At 38.2% G+C, this 21,830-nt stretch overlaps 1 protein-coding gene across 1 annotated transcript in view; it reads right to left on the bottom strand.

Moving 5' to 3' along the window:
* CFTR (CF transmembrane conductance regulator) overlaps positions 1-21,830 on the bottom strand; it is a 161,217-nt gene that overhangs the window by 50,819 nt on the left and 88,568 nt on the right. The window contains exons 12-18 of the mRNA XM_055314679.1: positions 20,192-20,286; positions 17,320-17,406; positions 14,898-15,624; positions 12,773-12,901; positions 4,748-4,785; positions 4,046-4,296; positions 2,446-2,525 (exon numbers count right to left, since the gene is read on the bottom strand). Coding sequence (XP_055170654.1) covers positions 2,446-2,525; positions 4,046-4,296; positions 4,748-4,785; positions 12,773-12,901; positions 14,898-15,624; positions 17,320-17,406; positions 20,192-20,286 — 1,407 coding nt within the window. The remainder of the gene's footprint in view (positions 1-2,445; positions 2,526-4,045; positions 4,297-4,747; positions 4,786-12,772; positions 12,902-14,897; positions 15,625-17,319; positions 17,407-20,191; positions 20,287-21,830) is intronic.

Below are 21,830 nucleotides of genomic sequence, written 5' to 3'. Positions count from 1 at the left end.
GCTAAACTGCAGTGCCACCCGGGCTGCCCATAAAATGACATGTTTTGTATCCCCTCTGAATTAAAAACTAGGACAGAATTTAAGGTTTCTACGTGTAATGAGAATTTCAAGTATATTAAACCGGTGCCTTAAGTTTGGCAGCTGGTGTTAAATTATTAGCTTCTGACCTCAGCAAATGTGTCATGGGTGGGCCACTGCTAGTATGCTGGTCTGAAGCACAGAACTTGAGTACCGAAAGACACCATCATCAGATTTATCTACTTCATTTTACAGGTTAGAAACAGAATCCAGATCTTCCATTTCCATTAGACAGTGTTCCAATCCAGAAAGCAAATTCTGCTAGAACGTTATTAAATGTTAGGACAAACAGTAAATAGAAATTTATTTTTTAAAGGAAATTTACAGGTATGCCTTATTTTCTGCAAAAATCTGTTCCTGTAATGTTGTAACTCGAAAACATTTCTTTAATGTGAACATAATTAAGTATAGCTAGAGAAGCTCACAATCTAGAGGATTTTTTTTTATAATAAAACTAGGATGAATGACTGATTTTTATTTTTTTTAAGATTTTATTTATTTGAGAGAGAGAGAGCAAGAAAGAGAGAACACAAGCTGAGGTGGGGAGGGGACAAAGGGAGAAGGAGAAACAGACTCCTCACTGAGCAGGGAACCTGAGGTGGGACTCGAACCCAGGACCCCAGGATCATGACCTGAGACAAAGGCAGATGCTCAACTACTGAACCACCCAGGTGCCCCAATGACTGATTATTAAATAAAATCAAAACTAATCAGATTTTTACTGCCATTTGATTGTCAGATATTATGCTTCCTTAATATGAGGCCCTCATAAATAAAATAGGGAAATTAAATAAATAAAAGAGCCCTGCCTAATTACTTGTGAAAGCACAACTAATGAACTGCAACATTAGAAATTGAGCAGAAACTATTTCCATTGCCATAACAGAAAGGATTTCAGAGCCATCACATGTGTCTAAAAAGTGTTAACTTATAAAATAAATACTTAAAAATATTTCTCCCACAGGATTTCTGAAATGAGCTTCACACTGAATCAGAAAATAGTAAACTACAAAAAAAATTTATATATATATAATTATATATACAATTTTTATATGTATGTACATCATCAAGGACCAACATTTGAGTCGTCGTTTTGCAATCATGTCAAAATATCCATGTTCCAGTTTTTACCTAATTTAATAATATTATATTTGAGATCGGTCACTTCCACTCCTGGAACAAGGAACAAATAAACCACATTTAAAGAAAGATACAGGACATGTCCCTTCAAATGTTTGAGCTCAAAACCTCAGTGAAAGAATTCCAGCAGCTATTGCTGAGTTACAGCCCTAAACACAGCAATGGAAGGAAATCCAAAATGCTCAAGTTCACAAGGAACAGTTAATGCATTTTAATCGCACCAGTCATTTCAGATGAGGCAAACTGACAATCTGGTTTTTCCGCACCTGCCAATGTCGGTTGCATATACACACAAATGTGGTAGCCTTTATTTTGTTTTAGAGGTCCTCTCAAATAAAGTATTATTATAGGGGATTGGGAAGGGGGGGGGATGACTCATGCGAAGATGGGCTGCAATGTTCCAGCTGTCTCTCCAAGGAGATCACTGAAACTGTGGCATTTGCTTGACCTAAGCCAGACAGGAAGTTGTCTCCAAACTGGGTCCAACAGCAAGGTCATTAACTCACAGCCCTCCTTAAGTCCTTCCACTTGCAGAGTCCTAAGGTGCATCCCCTAGGTCACCTTCATCTCCATCTCCTCCTTTTCTTCTCATTCTAACTTCCACTCAATCACCACACTCCAGGGAGACATGCTCAGAGCCAGGCTGTCCTGGTGGCCCCTTCAGATGTGTCACCCAAGGACGGTCCTCACGAGTCCTGGATTTTTCTTTCCCTTCTCATCTGCTTGAAAAGGTATCTGTACTACAGTCCCTGTATTATGGTCCCTACCCTGAGGCTGCTGGCTAGCTAACCTGGGCCAATGTGTTCCTGGGTGGGATGGGTTGAAACTGTAGCCCATCAAGGATTAACAGGTCTTCATTTCTAACACGTGCCCTTTGGAGGTAGGTGACTTCCATCAAACAGTAATGCCAATGTCAAAAATGTCATACTTTGTGGACAGTTAGGGAAAGGCGGTCTACTATGTCTTTCAAAGCATTCCCCGGTACACAGCTATCACGTCTAAATGTGGAATTGCCTTAGGTTCGGGTCAGGTAAACTGCTCTGAATCACCACTGAATTTACTAAATTTATGCCGATTTTGAAGACTTTTGATATTGACAAAATTCCCACAATAGATAGGACTTCAACTCCCAAAATGAAAAATAAGCATAACCTAATCTTCTTTTTCTAACTATTTTTAAAAGTATGACAAATGTAAAGACACTTAATAGTTCTTATTTTTACAAACCTGGATGAAGTCAAATATGGTAAGGGGCAGAAGATCATCCAAAATCGCTATATCTTTGGAGAATCTATTAAGAATCCCACCTGTAATATAAAGAAAGAGAAATTGCTCAGAAAACAGTAATCTTAAAAAGACATATCAATATTTGTTCCATCTGGATCACAGCAGAAATATTCAAAACTCAAATAAGAATCAGCACGTAACAGGATAAATAAAGACTTAGAAAACGCTCGTGTTGTACAGAGATCCTAAGCCCTGTGGTTGAGTCATGGTCTCCCACGTTTAAACCCTTATAAAATACGGATTACGGTAAGATTCATCCTATTGCTACCACCCCACACGTGCGAGCTTGAACGTAATGATGATTTCCCGGATGTGCAATCATCATCGCTTTACATCTGTACTCCACGACGTGTGGCTCTCCCTCTCCTCCGACTTCCAGGCCTTTCTGACATACTCTGCAGAACCCATGGCTACTCTTAATTTCTGCCCCTTGTTGTGTGGCCCCCCTTTTCCATGTTCCCTCTTTCCACCCTCTCTACTGGCAACCTGAGCGTCAGCCTGTCTTCTGAATTCCAGACTTATGTTTATAAATCTGATGATGTTTTCCTTCAATGAAAAAAAGTTATAGATGGAATGTTGACGATGTGCCAGACGTAACGCTAGGCACTGAGATAACAGAGGTGAATAAGCCGGGCTCCTTGCCCTTAAGGAATTCATTGTCTAGGGATAAAGACACAATTAGATAAAACATACCATAGTACAAAAAAAGTGATATTGAATCCTCTCATTCAACCCCCCCCCATTAGCTACATAATGAAGTCCAAAATTCTTAATACTTAATGCCACACAAAGTTAAAATCTCCATAATCTCTCATATTTACCTTTTTTTGGGGGGAGGGGGAACATTTAAGTTTTACTCTCTTAGTAAATTTCAATTACATAATATAGTGTTATCAATTATGGTCACCATGTCATACATTAGATCCTCAGACCGTCTTTATCTTAAAGGGATGAGTTTTTGCCCTGTTACCAACCTCTATAGTTGGGTCAAAAATACTTTAAAAATACATTTGGAATTTATTCTTCCTCTTCCATCAAAAAAAAAAAGATCCAAAAAGCAAAAAACAAAACCTTAAAACGAATTTATTTGATCACCTTTGAGTGGTTACATGAAACTAAATTATTCTATACCATCCTATTCTACAGCCTTCATAGGTAAAAGAATTTTAGGTTTTCTTTGGTCATTTCAAATCTTCTCTTTTAAATGAGACTGTACATTGGCAACAAGATGCCTGAAAGGGGGCTAGACCAAATATCTGAACCGAGAAGGATGGCTAACCCAATGGCTTGTTTCTGTTGCTACACTCCCATCAGCAACACAGGATAACACATTGGCTAATTAGCCAAGACAGAAACATGAGGAGCAGCCTCAAGGTCTGATAGCCTACAATATCTAAGAAATATGCATGCCAGTCATTACGAATCTTCAACGGGGCAGATGCCTCCATCAAAAGCCAACACTACTGCTAGAAAACCAACAAAATCCTAGGACCTTTTGACTATGGATCAGCAGCACCATTTTGTATACTCAGTCAAATACCTGCTTTCAGTGTGTTGAGGGTTGACATAGGTGCTTGAAGAACAGAATGTAACATTTTGTGGTGTAAAATTTTCGACACTGTGATTAGAGTATGCACCAGTGGTAAACCTCTGAAGAGTCCCAGAGCAAGCAAAGTATCAGCTACTCCCACATAAATGTAGAAAATATAATACGCGCTGGTACTGGTGAAGATCACTACATAACTGCTGTTTACGCTCTGAGTGCTATTCCCTTTGTCTTGAGAAGATGAGCTGCAAAGCAAAAAGAAACCATTATTTGGCAACCAAACTTCCCTGCTGAATTTCCAATACATGTAGACGAAACTGAACTTGAGTCTGAGGAAACACAACATATTTCACTAGCAGAAGTAAGACCTTTGATCTCAAGGACCTAATATTGGAATGAAGTAGACTACATTTTTTCACCACTGAAACATTAAGCAGTCAGAGAAAGGACTAAATGTATAATGCTGTTTCCAATATTTTTATTGTATTTATGGAAACAAAATACAGCTAAATTCTGTAGGAACTGGAAAAACAGTTGCAGACACCGCACATGCTCGCAATTTTAAACAAAGAATTTAATTTTCCATCTCTATAATACTATGGGGAAATGAAGCATTCTGGATATTATAATATTTAATAAGACCCAAATAATCAATAGAAACAAAATATAATCTACAATAGGACAAGGAATACTCACTTTCTAAGTATCCACAATACAACCAATGAAACAGCCACCTGAAATAAAACAATACACACTTGATTTTCTTTTCCAACATCTCTACCTATTCCTCCATCAAAACACACACAATTTCATTTTCCTTTGCCTCACTTTCCTGGGTCCAGCAGCTGCAATGATTGTTCTCAAAACCATTATATTGTGGTTATAACATGTTAAGTTAATAGAATTAAAATTCTACTACATTAAATACTTTTCCATTTCTCTCCCTCATTCAATAGAAACTATTCGTGGAACCTCACAGAAGAGCTAGGATTGCAGTTAAATGTTTTAAAGAATAAATCTTGCTTCTTATAAAGAGACGAATAGCCTATTGGCAGATAATTCACTTAGCTGTTATAAATAATTCCATTTAGTATGCAGCACATGAGGGATTAATTCCTATGAAACCACTTAATTATTGGAAAAGATGTTCATATTTATGAAAATTAGATAAAAGTCTCAACAGTGCACCTGAAATATTTAAAGAAGTTATAAAAACTCAACACCCCCCAAAGCAAATAATCCAATATAACAATGGGCAGAAGACATGAACAGACATACAGATGGCCAACAGACACATGAAAAGGTGCTCATTATAAATTACCATAGGGAAATGTAAATCAAAACCACAATGAAGTATCACCTCACACCTGTCAGAATGGCTCAAATCAACAATACAAGAAACAACAGGTATTGGCAAGGATGCAGAGAAAAAGAAACCCTCTTACACTGTTGGGTAGAATGCAAACTGGTGCAGCCACTGTGGGAAACCGTATGAAGGTTCCGGAAAAAGTTAAAAAGTTACCCTACTATTAGATCCAGCAATTGCACTAATTTACCCAAAGAATAAAATTTACTAATCCAAGGGGTACATGCATCCTGATGTTTATTGCAGCATTATATGTAATAGCCAAGATATGGAAGCAGCCCAATGTCTACTGATTGATGAATGGAGATAGATAGATTAGATAGATAGATGATAGATAGATAGATAGATAAGTAGATAGATAGCCAGATAGATAGAGATAGAGATATATACATAATGGAATATTATTTATCCATAAAGAAGACTGAAATCTTGCCATTTGCAATGACATGGATGGAGCTTAGAGAGTATAATGCTAAGTGAAGTAAGAGAAAGACAAATACCATATGATTTCACTCATTTGCGGAATTTAAGAAACAAAACAAATGAGCAAAGGGCGGAAAAAAAAGGAGAGAAACAGACTGACCAAACCAAGAAACAGACTCTTAACTATAGAGAACTGTTGGTTGAGAGGGGAGGTCGGCGGGAGGATGGGTGAAATAGGTGATAAGGATTAAGGAGTGCACTTTTGATGAGCATTGAGTGATTAAAATAAAAACTTAAAAATAAATTAATTAAAACTAGAAAAAGATTATTCATCCAAAAAACAATTCTCAAACGTACAGAAATTTAGCTTGTTATAAATTCACTTTGTTATAAAGACAAAATACATACTTTAGGTTGAAACACACACTACTAGTACTAGTCAGGCTTTCTCAAGGTAGAAACTCTTGTCTGAGGGATGAGTATTATATATCATAACTGAAAAAATAAAAATTTTTAACCACTATGGTATTTTTAGTTCCTTCAATATCTAAGAGCCATGCACCCAGTTCCACTTCAATCTGGTATTCTATTCTCCTAAACCCTGTGGAGAGACAATCTGGTGTTTGTATATGTGCTGCCGAAGTGAGCACAACAATCTTGTGTTTGCCATCACAACTCTAATACTAGAAATGACTGTAATTTTATGACTGTCCAAAAACTAACTTTACCAGAGAATCTAATAGGAAAAAAAAAAGCTGTGAATAAAATAATTTGAAAATTAATACAGCATAAAAATAGAGAAGAAATTTCTAAGTGTTCTTTCATATTCAATTTAAGTATCTAATAGTACTATATAAAAAATTTATAGGGACGCCTGCGTGGCTCAGCAGTTGAGCGTCTGCCTTCGGCTCAGGTCATGATCGAGTCCCACGTCGGGCTCCCTGCAAGGAGCCTGCTTCTCCCTCTGCCTGTGTCCCTGCCTCTCTCTCTGTGTCTCTTATGAATAAATAAATAAAACCTTTAAAAAATGTTTTATAAAGAACAATTGGCATTAACTAAGAAATGACACGATGAAGTTTTATTTTTTATATTTTATATTTTAAAGAGGTGTATAAGTTTTAGTTAAATTCACATATTAGGAATATAATAATGAAAAATCTAATGTCACCATTCTTTCTTTCCTACTTTTTTTTCATTGCACACATAGCCTCCATGCACTATATCAGTAAAAGTAAAGAAAAAAAGTTCCCGTTTCCTTGAAATTTAAGGAAATTCAAATTGACACAAAACAAGGCAACAATCTGGGGGGATCCCTGGGTGGCTCAGCAGTTTGGCGCCTGCCTTCGGCCCAGGCATGATCCTGGAGTCCCGGGATCGAGTCCCACATCAGGCTCCCTGTGTGGAGCCTGCTTCTCCCTCTGCCTGTATCACTGCCTCTCTCTCTCTCTCTCTCTCTCTCTCTCTCTCTATCATGAATAAATAAAATCTTAAAAAAAAACAAGGCAATAATCTGATTTTTTCAAAAGCCTTCATCCCAGGACGAATGCTTTCCTATTTCCTAAGACTAATCAAGTCATTCAAGAATCAAGATAAGGGTATCCTTCTGAGTCACTCTTTGGTTATTATAGTCCCCCTTTGTTCCAATCAAAGGAGTGTCAATATTGCTAGCATTGCCAACATTCTTGGGATAAGAATAAATCCCATAAACAAATATTTTATAATATTTACTAATGAACAATAACCCAAGTAGTTTTCAAAGAACTGGTCTAGTCAGTGTAATATAAAGTTATTTCCTGGCTTTTGTGAAGAGACCACTAGTGGATGGAGACACAGAACTGCCAATCCAAACTATTTTTGTTGACTAGAACAAAAACAGTTCCAAAGACTTGATATAATGATATAAGTACAAATATTTGGGGGCATACAGAAACAATTGGTTAAGCAAATTCTATCATTTCATTCCAAAACATTTCAAGTTGTAAAGTTTATGCAGTTTATGATAGAGTGAGAGTTCTGGGTCATTAAAAGGGAAAAGCAAAAGGTCTTTATTTTATTTTATTTTTCTGGGGCTTTACACTTCAATCCATTTCACATAAAAAAAAACAGTACAGTCTAAGTCAGCACTGTCCAAGGGAAATATCTACAATAATAAAAATGTTCTATACCTGCCTTGTTCAATATTGTTGCCGCTTATCACATGGAACACTTGTCACAGGAAATGTGTGACTGAGGGACTGAATTTTAAATTTTATTTTATTTCATTTATATGTTCATATATTGCTGTCAGCTACTGCATTAGAGAGTGCATGCATAGGTTATAATAACTATTAGTTCTATAGGGGTGTAGACAGAGTATTTATTACATATTCATGTTAAATATCCAAAATCTGATGACAGCATTCTCTACGGACAACTCCATGAATGACCAGGATGATGATTCATGAACTGTGCAAATGTCCCCAAGATGAAAAAGAAGTAGCCAGTATTGGGGTCCCCGGGTGGCTCAGCTGGTTGAGCATCAGGCTCTTGATTTGAGCATCGGGCTCTTGATTTCGGCTCAGGTCATGATCTCAGGGTCATTGGATTAAGCCCTGTGTTGGGCTCTGGGCTCAGCGGGAATCTGCCCCTCCCTGACTCTCTCTTTTTCTGAAATAAATTAATAAATCTTAAAACACACACAATTGAAAAAGCAGATAACCTGTCATGTAACATAGGGTAAAGTTAAAGAAGCCAAACAAATTTATTCTACAAGTTTTTATATACACAGAATTCAGAGCTACCTCCTGAGTCACACAACGGGATGTTTGTAAAGCAATACCTATTAAAACACAATGGGTATTTTGAGTTTTTAACCAAAGGAACACAGTATCCTAAATGTTCTGTGAACAGTATAAACATAAGTGCGGTAGTGTATTCCACCCATTAGCTGTGTTTTGTTCACTACACACGCAACCACACTATACGCACAGAATTGTGCCTGACACATTGAAAGGACTTCAGAAATCTGTGTTGAATGTGTAAATGGCTGCATGAGCGAGCGGCAGGCCGTAATAGTAAAGTGCCACCTTGTCATGTCTTCATACACAGAATTCAATGCTTCACAAAATCATGCCCTGAAACGTAGACCCATGCTAAGTAGAACTGCCTTCAAAGGATTATTATTAATCAGTTACAGCAGAAGTATTAAGGGAGTATATCACATGTCCATTTTACTAAAAATATAAAGCTACCCAGAGCTTCCTTCTTAACAAAGAGAATAGGATAGAGCAGTACTCTTGACACATTCCTTAAAAATTACAGAATGATGGGATCCCTGGGTGGCGCAGTGGTTTAGCGCCTGCCTTTGGCCCAGGGTGCGATCCTGGAGACCCAGGATCGAATCCCACGTCGGGCTCCCGGTGCATGGAGCCTGCTTCTCCATCTGCCTGTGTCTCTGCCTCTCTTTCTGTCTCTCTGTGACTATCGTAAATAAATAAAAATTAAAAAAAAAATTACAGAATGAAAACACGAAAGGATCTTGAGATACTCCAGTGAACAATACCCACCAGTTGTTGTAAGAAGCAGGAAACTGTCTCCTAGTCTTATTTGCATTTCTTCTCAGTGATGTACCATCAAGCAGAAGCACTAGAAAGCCCAACGTGATAGAAATTGTATAGCCTTGGGGCGCCTGGGTGGCTCAGCCAGTTAAGCATCCACCTTCCTCTCAGGTCACGATCCCAGAGTCCTGGGATCAAGACCCGAGTCGGGCTCCCTGTTCATCTCCCTCTGCCCCTTCCCATCCCCCTACTCATGCTCTCTCTCTCTCTCTCTCTCTCTCTCTCTCTCTCAAATAAATAAAATCCTAAAAAAAAATTTATAGCCTTTACCCTTGGTGCCAATATCGAAGAACTTACAGAAAATACTTCTTTGCATAGAAAAAAATGGTCCAGAGATATAAAGGCAGACTGACTCCCTAATCAAAATAACACATTAATGATATGTCGTAACAAACTGCATAAATCAAACTAATTTTTTTCAGTTTCACACTTGGAAGAAATAAGAAAGGGAAGCATATGGAACCTACTCTATAAAACCACAAAATCTAAATTGGAGTATGGTGTCCATTAAAAACTAAAAATGGATAAATTACGTCATCAAGGGAGACACGTATCTTAACCTTTCTTCAAGTTTTCTGATCATGATGAGTATGAGGCTCTAGCAAAGAACTAAACTATCTTCCCGGATTAGCACCTGCACCATGATACATGCTGATGAGATATGTCGGTGTTACTGAGAAAGGGGCACACTGGTATTAAGAAAGAAGCTTGATCTAAAAGAAAAGCTGTGTAAATTTTGATTCGAAGAAGGTGACAGAACTGTGAACATCAGTGTTTAGCTATATAACCGTGCACATAATTAAAACAATTGCTATTCGTCTACTATCACCAAGTTTTTATTACCTAAAGTTTTGACAGCCAGATCATCGGTGATGCCCCCAGGACATTGGCCAAAGAGCCTCATCCTAGTATATAATGTCTTGTCTAGAAAATGGCATTATCAATGTGTTTTGCCCATTAAAAAGACTTTTTTTTTTTGCAATAACTGTGAGGGCTCCACTAATAATTTACATCCTCTCTTGTGATTTAGTTTCAAGCTTAAAGACAAAGGACCACTGTCTTATTGATTAAATGAGCCGGTAATACTGTACACACGCACAGCAGCTCAGTGCTCAATCGCTAATTAGTTAATTAATTATACACCATTTTGAGAGGTACAGAAGTTCAGCTCTATGGAGGTGGATAGGACAAAGATCCTGTAAATTAACATAAATCATCACTACATTCAGATAAGACCGTTTTTTTTATTCTTTCGCAACTCTACAAATTGAAGACAATCAAGATATGTGACCTTTCAGTGCAGAGATTTAAATCATTAACAGTCATGAAAGGCTGGCTTGAGATTAAATGTGGCACAAAACTAGGTCTCATTCATATTAATGTTGGTCATTTGGCATGACTAGCAGAGATTAATGAGGTAAATTTAAGATACATTTCAAAGCAATTTTTATTACTCATGTCAGAGTGTCAAATTACCCAACTGCATATTTTTGTTAAAGTATAAAAGGGATTATTGAAACTTTCATTATATTTCGGTTATGGACTTGCTCACCTCAAACTATCTTGAGCTTTATAATGGTATGACATTAAGGGTATCAATGAGAACAGCAACTAGCATTGTTCAGTATGTGCCAAACCCTACATTAAGTGCTTTATAACCTTGATGTGGTTTCACTCACAAACATGACCTGGGAAGTTGGTATTGTAAACTCTCCATTTTGTAGATGAGGATATTGAGGCTCAGCGTGGTTAACTTACCTTGCTCAGCTTCATTGTGTTAACAAGATGGACCGAGGTCACAGCCAAGTCAGTGTGATGCCACCGTGGGGACTGTACTACACTGCAACTCCCATCAAACTTCCAGTTGGTGTATGAATTTACAATAATAGGGCAAAAGAAGGGATATCACCAGGACTCAAGAGCAAATGGAAACTGATGGTTTATAGGTGAAACAGTATGTACGACTTTTTGGTATGTACCTTTAGATACTGAACACTATCTTAGTTGGTCAGGGAAAAGGGATGCTATTTTATGTAGACCTCACCACTGAGGTTAGAAACAGCCCAACAACAGGAAACAACATGTAGCTCTAAGACTGGGTTTCAGTTACGTATGCATTTACACTTCTCAGGAGAGGCAGCTCTTCACCAGGGGAGAAACCCTGAAGGCAGTGGGGCCTTCATGTCAGATTTAGCTCATACCTTAGGGCCCATCCAGCGGTTGATGTCCCCTGGAATAAATATCTAGGGTAACTAGTCATCCCAGGCGGAACCCGATCCACCTGTGTGTTTTGTTGAACCCATCTAGTGTTCATTTGTTTGTTTTTATTTAATCAACTATCTACATTTCAAAAATGGGGAAGACTTTACAGAAAATATCTGGACTTCTATCTTATCTCAGTAGACAAAAAGATTTAGCAAAATTGATCCTAAATTCCCTCACGGCAAGTGTTTGGCTGGTGCCGCATCCCCGTTGGCCGCATTAGACAACTGGAGGACAAATGCTCTCCAGCCTCAAAGCCACCTCACCCACAGGCATTCTGGCCAAGCCCCTTTTGGCAGTTAGGTGGCTGCTCCTCATCCAGAGAGAAGCCTCATCCATCATGCTGCTTCGAGAACCTCTAACATCGTTGTGCCCTGCCCTTGTAGCCTAGCACGCTGCTTGCACTCCCCTCCCTTGTTGTTTTATCCTGGTGACATGAAGGACAGCAGAAGCATGACAAACAGACCATGATGGTGGCACCAAAGACAGACAAAATCTGTAAGCAAGCGGGTGATGGGGATCTCTAAAAGGATTGTTTAAAAGGGTTACTAAGCCACTAATACATATTTATTTCATTTTGTGAAGACACAGTCATTTAAAGGTGGTGATTCATCACTTGCATATTCAATAATGCAATATCTATAATCAAATGAACCTAAAACTGAGCACAGAATAATTTTCACTGCTTAATTTCAATCCATATAAAAGTATTCTGCTTAGAAGTTTTGAACAACTCCACTAAAAGCTCTTCATATCTATTTTGTATGCTATATATGAAATATAGGAATATGAATATGGAGGTATGCATATCATTATATAATGTAAGGTTATAAATACACATATATTTGTATTTATATAATGGGAACACCTGGGTGGCTCAGCGGTTGTGATGATCCCAGGTCCTGGGATCAAGTCCTGTATCGGGCTCTCCGCAGGGAGTCTGCTTCTTCCTCTGTCTAGGTCTCTGCCTCTCTCTCTGTGTCTCTCATGAATAAATAGATAAAATCTTAAAAAAAAAGCTATTCTTAATGCAACTTTAAACCACAGTAATATTTTACAACAGAAATTTCTTACCTCAGCCAGAAAAATAACTAAGCACCAAATTAGCACAAAAATTAAGTTCTTGTGGACAGTAATATATCGAAGGTATGTGTTCCATGTAGTCACTGGTGGTATGCTCTCGACATCATCAAAAAAGCACTCCTAAAAAAAAAAAAGAATCATGGTTACTACGAGGAGACAACACAGTTTCACACCACCATTGTGGTTTTATGTTGAATGTGGGCAATTAAAGGAATACTGGTATTTGAAGCTAAATGAATTTCAACAAATATAAACCATTGTGAATGACATAGGTGATGTCGCACAATAGCCAGTATAATGTCCACTGGAGCAACACAGGTTTTCAAAAATGGGAAACACTGTAATTTTTCAAAATTCTGAAAGTAAATCACTGATGATACGACTGTATTGATTTTGGACAGTTTTATCATTTTAATGCTTAACAGAGTCACATCTTTTATCAAATAGTACCATCAAACTGAAGTTTCCTAGAACTCCCCTTGATTTAATTCATTTCTTCAGGGGTCTGTGGACAGATACAGTTTGGAGTTTTGCTGGCTATTTCACTCAGTTTGGAGTTTGCTGGCTAGAGGTCTGCCCAATAGACGTGAAGGCCCGCTGATGTGTGTATGCCCCTCAGTAGTGAAGATCCTCTCTCTTTCCAGATATGACTTAAGTTATAAAATTCTAATCTTCCATGTATTTCCCTAGAAGTCTATTTGTCCTTTGGTAGATGCATTTCAAAAATTTGAAAAAGAGCAAGTCCAGATATTCCTAAGGGAAAAGATATTTTTGTTTCTTACAAAGTCAACAAAATTCATAAAAGGAGCCCCAGAAACTCAAAGAAGGGGTTCTATGAAATGGGAATATAGCACACTGATTAGATAGAAAGATTTTTGGAAGCAAATGAACCTTTATTTGAATTGGAACTCCACCATTGACTTCCTAGAAGCTGCCTGAATTTAGGCAGCTGGACTTCTCTAAATTTCTGATTTTTTATCTGTAAATGAAGATATGGATATGCACCTTCTAGAATAGTGGTGGGCACTAATTATACACTGCCTGGCACTCAAAGTTATCAGTAAGTAATAACTATTATCAGTTAAAGAGATCATTCTTTTTTTTTTTAAGGAGATCATTCTTTACAACTACATTTATCGGTTTGGGTTTGAGAAATTCATTCATATTGATATTAAAACCATAAACTGTTCCTTAGGAAACCTTTGCAAAATTATAGAAATACTGGAAGTGTACATTTTAGAGATCACCTGTTTTGTTTTCTCATTTTACAAGAGGAGGAAATTTGGGTCCAAAGATCTCACATGACTTGTGCCTTGCCAAAGGCCACACTACTCTTAAGTGATCTACGCTATCAAACATGTCAGTTCAAACATTGCTGCCTGATTCATCCAAGGCACATCGGGAATTTTCCTAGTAAAAAAAAAGCAAAACACAGTAAACAAAAACCCTCCTCTTTTTATGTTGCTTCTTACTTGAAGAACAAAAGCATTTTATTCTTTAAAACTTAATGTAAAAGACTTTCTATCTGAAGGTTGGCACCAGCACACGTTGAGTTTCATATACCTTCTTTAAGAGAAACCTATCCCGATGGCCAACTTACAAAGCAAATTTAAAAGATAAAAAGAAGCCCACACAAATTTGGGTAAGACTGAGGTACCAACCAGAATACCGAGGTAGTTCTGTCAAGGGACTAGCGGCTTATGTACCTCACAGGGGCTACCTCTATACAAAACCCTTCTTGGCCTCTGACTGAAGCTGTTATTTGTTTGTATCTTTATTTATACCCCACTTCCTTCCACAGAGGTTGGAAGGTGGTCACAAAGCAGATTTGTAATGATTCACAATTCCTCTCATTCATAATAACGATTATCACTGGCCTACTCAAGGACCCAACACTAGGCCTCACTATATCTTTCATGGGAAGAGGTATGTCCATCGCCAAAGGAAATAGGTTATTCCTGTACATTTTGAAGTTGCTTACGTAATTTATGGGCTCTGGAACCTTCCGAATCCTAAAATAATACAAGTTTTATATCATGCTACGTACTGCCTTTCTCTCAGTTGCACTCTGTGACAACTAAAATTAAAAACACCACCACCGATGGTTTATACAGACCTTTAAATCCTCTTCATTAATTTCTTCACTTATTTCCAAGCCACTGTCTTGAGATAGCCGTCTGGAATATATATCCATTTCAGTTAGATTTGCCTGAGGGGCCAGTGACATTTTTCGCGTGGATGCTGTTGTCCTTCGGTGAATGCTCTGACCTTGGTTCACGGAGGAGCGCGTCATCAGGTTCAGAACAGACTGTCTTCGTTGTCTCCGGAGCGTGGGGCCAGTGTCGATCATGTTGCTCCGAGGCAGGATGGCCTCTCCTGGCTCACAGTCGGGAAATAAGGACAGCCTTCGCTCTACTGGCACCTCAGACTCTCCTTCGATGCCATTCATGGGTAATGGGGTCTTTTGTACAATTGAAAATTTTCTTATGGAGTTGATTGGATTAAGGATAGAGTTCTTCCTTTTTTCACCAAACTCTCCAGTCTGTTTAAAAGATTGCTTTTTTGTTTCATTCCAGGGCACGGCCGCATCTCCTTCTAAGGAGAAACGCCGTAAAGTCTCAGTGATGATGGAGTTTCTTCTTTCTGCACTGAACTGGTCAAAAGAATCATAGCCCATGAGCTTCGAGCTGAAGTCGGGCCGGAGACTTTGTAATTCAGAAAATGTCCCATAAAAATAGCAGCTACCTTCATGTAAAATTAAGACTTTGTCAGCTTTCTTTAAATGTTCCATTTTAGAAGTGACCAAGATCCTAGTTTTGTTAGCCATCAATTTACAGACACAGCTTTAAGAACATTAAAAAAAAAGAATATAAGAAGATATAAATAAGACATCAATTATATAATCTCTTTTACAGTCTATGTATTGCATTTTAACATTTTATTAATGTATTCTTAGGTAAAATGTCTATCATCCAATGTCATTATTATACTTAAGCAATTCTAGAAGTAAATAAAGGCAGTTAATTTGGTGTCTTCTTGAATTATTATTGCATGAAATATATTACTGAATTATTAGAGTATGCTATATCATAAAGTTGAATGTTAACAAACCTAGAGCAAAATTAAATATCTGATGTTAAATAAATGTTGGACGTTGAGCAAATTGGTTACCCTATGGGTCTTGGTTTGTTCATCTAAAAAATTAAAGAATTGCCAGATAACCTTTCAAGATCCCTGAGAATCTATATTTCTGTGTCCTCTAAAATATCAGAGCTTTCTTGTTCTTCACGTTTTCTATCAATTTCCTTTTACATTTCAAGTTGGCCATGAATTTAGTTCTCAAGAGCTTATATATAAAACTAATCTGATCTTTAAAGCTGAGAACTGAATAATAAATTTGACTCTCCTCTAATAAAATTTCCTTTTAATTTAAAAATAAATCCTGACTAGCACCACCTAAGGAGATCAAATTCTTTTAGACATTAAGACATTATAAATTGTATGGAGAGAGGAGGCATCAATCTCAGGGCATCTGGGTGGCCCAGTCAGTTAAATGTCTGCCTTCGGCTCAGGTCATGACTTTGGGGTCCTGGGATTGAGCCCCTGTTGGGATCCTTGCTCAGTGGGGAGCCTGCTCCTCCCTCTCCCTCTGCCCCTCCCCACATGTTCATGCTTGCTCTCTTTCTCAAATAAATAAAGTCTTAAACAAGAAAGAGGCATCATTCTAGATTATACCTTAACATACTAACAGAGCTAACAAAGTTTATATTAGTAAGAAGTTACTTATCATACTCATAGGATTGTAAAAATCTTAGGTATTAAATTTAAATCTAGGGGTAATGCAGCCATTTTACACACACACACACACACACACACACACACACATCCTTATTGCTTAAAAACCTTATTTTAGAAGAGTGTTGTAATAACTCTCCTGATAAACTACTTTATAGTTCAGGAAATCATTTTGAAACTGAAATCAAGTCATATAACAAATTGCTCCTCTTAGGAACTTTCCACACATTGAGCCCTAGTGAGAGCTCCCATGAAATGTATATCCCTAGTTTTGTGTGATGAAGAAAGAGGTTCTATAGGAGGTATCAAGGTAGACCAATGGTCTGAGTAGTTGTCTGCATTAACACATTCACCTTATTTAGTTTCTTAAGAAAATCCAATTTAAGGAGAAGAAAGAATAAAATACTAACATACAAAAAAGTAAAAACATTAAGTGTAATAACCACTTAAAATACTATATGCCACAGGTAATAATAATGCAAAAACTACATTGATAGTGATCGTTACAACAATCAAGGGAAGAAATTGGGCTCTTGTGAGGTGGTCAGAAAAGCTTTTAATGGACATGATCTTGAATCTTGACTGTGAAAGGAAGATCAGATTTCAGTGATGCTATGTCACATGCTGCCACCATGAGTCACAATGGTGGCCATAATTCTCACAGGTAAAATGCAGCCTATGAGGGGATAATTGTTCTTTCTCATCTTTTAGCATGAGCATTATAAACTATTCAAAGAACATACCTTTCAAATATTTCTTTTTCTGTTAAAACATCCAGGTATCCAAAAGGAGAGTCTAAGAGGTATAAATCAGCATCTTTATATACTGCTCTGAAAAGAAAACGAATATTAAATCAGATTTTTAAAATATTTCCTGTCAGGGATCCCTCGGTGGCTCAGCGGTTTCGCGCCTGCCTTTGGCCCAGGGCGTGATCCTGGAGTCCCAGGATCGAGTCCCACATCAGGCTTCCAGCATGGAGCCTGCTTCTCCCTCTGCCTGTGTCTCTACCTTTCTCTCTCTCTCTCTCTATGTCTATCATGAGTAAATAAAATCTTAAATAAAATAAAATAAAATAAAATAAAATATTTCCTGTTATTTAGTGTAGGCAATTCTAAAGGCGAATCAAAAAGGTAAGCCGTAGGGATCCCTGGGTGGCGCAGCAGTTTGGCGCCTGCCTTTGGCCCAGGGCGCGATCCTGGAGACCCGGGATCAAATCCCACGTCGGGTTCCCAGTGCATGGAGCCTGCTTCTCCCTCTGCCTGTGTCTCTGCCTCTCTCTCTCTCTGTGTGTGACTATCATAAATAAAAAAATAAATAAATAAAATAAAAATTAAAAAAAAAGGTAAGCCGTAAATGATTTAATGGTTTTCACAATATCCCAAGAACGACTGAAGCGGCTTTGCTAAATGTAAGTGGCATAAATAGCAGAAGTCAACAAACTGAATCACACCACACCACACCATTTAAAGTATCACCTTAAAAAAAGAAAATTTTGAATAATAGTATCTGTTGAGAGCCAAGCACCATGCTAGGTGCTAGGAATACAATGGTAAAAATTACATAGTCCCTGATTCAAAGATCTTGCATGTTGGTGGGAAAGCAAAGAGGAAAATAGACTTTTTCAAAACTGTAAAATGTCCGAGACCACAGCTAAATAGCAGCAATACATAAGAAAAACATTTCAGCAGTGTTGACCGCCACCAACAAATTGTGGCCGTAATATTACTTTGCATTTTGCTCCACAGAGTTTCAGTCTCTGAAGCATATTTCTATGAATTTCAAACAAATGAAGGTTAAATAATTCACAAACATGTACACCCATCTGAGATTTGCTTTTTCAGTTAAAGAACAAAAATTCTATAAGCAAGTAAAATCTTCATCAATTTGATCTTAGAGGGACACCTGGGTGGCTCAGCGGTTGAGGGTCTTCCTTTGGCTCAGGGTGTGATCCCGGGGTCGGGGATTGAGTCCCACAAGGACCCTGCTTCTCCCTCTGCCTGTGTCTCTGCCTCTCTCAATCTCTCTCTCTCTCTCTCTCTCTCTCTCTCTTTCTCTCTCTCTCTCTCTTTCTCTCTTTCTCTATCTGTGTCTCTCATGAATAAATAAATAAAATCTTAAAAAAAAGAGACCCCTGCCAAAATGCAACCTCAACATCTTTCCTCCCCCCACTCAGTTCTCACTTTTCCCTCTCCCTCACTTCTAGGACCAGTTTCTCAAGAACTGGAAATTCTCACCATCCCAAACCGGGCAACATATGACACATTCCAATCAGAATAAGAATGAACGATCACTTTCAGTAGTACTTCATATTGTGTGCACCTCACAATAAAACCAAATGTTAAACTTTCGTAAAGACAAACCCAATTCTGTGTTAAATGCCTAGAAGCCATGGAGCATACCATAAATTCGAAATGGAATGCTTAAGTTACGTCTTACTGTGGCTCACAGATTAATCAATCAATTTCCAACTATTTAGAAGCCATGATTTTGTCTGTGAATTATCCATATCTAGTGATTTATTACATCACAAGTAATCCCAAAACCAAATCATGGTTTAATGTCAAAAGAGTCAAGAGGACCCGGCTGACTCAACAATTTCCTGGTATAGTTTTTGGCCAGTGAAGCTTGAACAGCCTTGATTATCTAATGATCTCTTCCATAAAGTGGGGAGAACAATTCTTTCTTTTCAGAGGGATATAAGGATTAAGTAAAATTACACTCGCACACACACACACACACACAGTCCACCTAGAATAATACCAGGCAATTGCAGGTGCTCAGTATGTTATTTATCATTCCAGCCTTTGAAAGTAGAAGACAGTAAGGAAGGGAACCAAAATACCGATAAGTCCATGTGACTTCTTGTTAACAACCTTGGCGACACAGCGAGAAGAATTCTATTTGAATAAAACTAGAAGAGCGTTTGACGTCTCATATCACCAATATTTTTTAAAACTGAAAGTTACAGGTTAACCACAAACTTTTATTCTTGACACGAATTAACTTTATGTACTTCCCTTTGACAGCTCGAAATGCTTAGACTAAGAATGTCTCTACCAAGGGACATCCCTGTCCCCCACAATGTTAGACGCTGCTTATCCTATTTATTTTTCCTTAAAGCTTGCAGACTTGAAGCCAAGTGACATCATTTGCCTCACTAGTTTTGTCATGAAAATTACTAATTATGTTGAAAATTTGAAAATGTATGTTTATCTAAACCAAGAGGTATCAACAGGTGAGTGAATTGTGGGGTGGGAGTAAGCGAGGGGCCCTATGATAGACTTCACAAAAATACTTTTGTTTTTCCTTGTGCTGTGCAGCATCCCAAGGTTTTCCACTTTGTATTAAATCACACCATAAGGCAAACAAATATACAGATAGCAAAATGAGAGCGTGCAATTTGAAAAAGCCATCGCCTTCATCAAATATGGATACAAAATCGTTATCTATAGTTCTTAAAGGTGATTCTCAACCCTCTCAACCCTCTGATCATAAAACCCCAGGCATTTTTCAATTCCAGAAGCAGAATATAAAAAAAAATAGAGAAATGTCTATAATTTTTACATGCATGATATCCACAACCAATGCTCGCCGAACCAATCATCAGATATTCACCTTGCTAGGGAGATTCTTGCTCTTTGCCCTCCGCTCAGCGTGACGCCACCTTCTCCAAGAACGATGTTGTCCTTCTCTGCAAACTTGGAAATGTCCTATTATTAAAAAGAGGAAGTGAGAGAGGAATTGTTAGTATGTGTCTGAACTGGAAAGGCACATTTTCCTTCAAATGTAATCGTAGGTCACACCGTTGCTCTAACCACAGCCGAACTTTAAAACCCCACATCTCAATGATTTCAAACCCACTTCGAATGGGCAAAAACATGACTGAAGTTTCAGAAATAAAATTTTTCTTTGACTTTTTAGACGTCCTTCATGATCATGAAATAAGAACCAGAAAACTCAAAAGGTAAACTATAGGTACGTGCATGGGGATGTACACGTGTGTGTATTATCCAAAGGCCCAGCACACAAACCCAAGTCCTACTGACATGCTAAAGTGCCATTCCCTTCCAATGTAAACTCACTCGTTTAAAAGGAAATCTCCAACAGGAATACACCTCCTAGCAAGAAAAACTAAAAGAATCCTATTCGCATGTCCTATAGTACCGAAGCATATTCAGTAGGTGGCCAAGGATACAAGGCAATTCTTTTCCATACGTCTCTCACCCACCCACCACCGTCTTCCTCCCCATCCATCCTCAGCACCTCATGCCCCTGTCGTGCACGCTGCCTCTCCTGTCACCACTGTCCACAGGGGTCATAACGTCCTTATTCCCAGTTAGTGAACTTCTTGCAGCAACCATGCCGGGCATTGCAGAAGAAGATTAGAATTTATAAGAAGGAGTCCTTGACTCACAGTTATTGTTAAGTCTCATTTGGAAGAAAAGCCATCATCCTGGAGCATGCTGAAAAACATCCCAATGACTTAATTCTTTTAAGATAAGTTACCAAACGGTACACAATTAATTGGCAAATTAGTTGTACAGACAACAGAAGTAGCCTATAACAGACAGAAAATGCCAGAAGGCCTCCTGGAAGAGATGACATTCACCTGACACATGAAGAATGAGTTAGACAGGTAGTGCTTTCCCTTTAATTTAAAAAAAGTTGCTCTCCCTCTGCTCTTCACATCCCCAAACATCTGCTCTTCTCTGCTGTTACCACCTTCTTCTCCTTCCCTCTACCAAAACAAACAAAAAACCCACTTCCATACTATTTCTCCTTTTTCTTTCACAATCCAGAAGCAATCCACCATCTGTCCTTGACCCACCACCACCATCATCAAAATTTAAGCTGTCAGAACGGTTACCTGTTATTCACTTGAGTCTGTTGCCTACCTTATTAAAGTTAAATAGAACTCAATATACAAAACTCTAAACCCAAACGCAGGTAAATTAACAAATATTCATTTATATTAAAAACTATTTGGCAGCTCCTAGAACCATATGGGCCCCTGCCCCCAAAGAACTCTTAATGTCAGTACTCCTGATAAAGGGGGACCAAAGACCTGAGATTTAAAAAAAATAAAGAGCTGACATGTTGGAGGAGATGAGTAGGACTCAGCGGAGTCGGCCACATGGAGAGGTCGCCGACAGCCAGCAGCCCTGCCCATGAGGAAGACCTTTGTCGTTGAGGCAGATGGAACCAAGTGCTTCTTTTGCTTCTACTGAACCAAATGATGTTTTTCAACTCATGG

The sequence above is a fragment of the Nyctereutes procyonoides genome, unplaced genomic scaffold (genome assembly GCF_905146905.1).
Source record: "Nyctereutes procyonoides isolate TBG_1078 unplaced genomic scaffold, NYPRO_anot_genome, whole genome shotgun sequence".
NCBI classification, from domain to species: domain Eukaryota; kingdom Metazoa; phylum Chordata; class Mammalia; order Carnivora; family Canidae; genus Nyctereutes; species Nyctereutes procyonoides.
The sequence above is the reverse complement of the archived record's forward strand: the minus strand, read 5'-3'. Positions and strand labels throughout refer to the sequence as shown.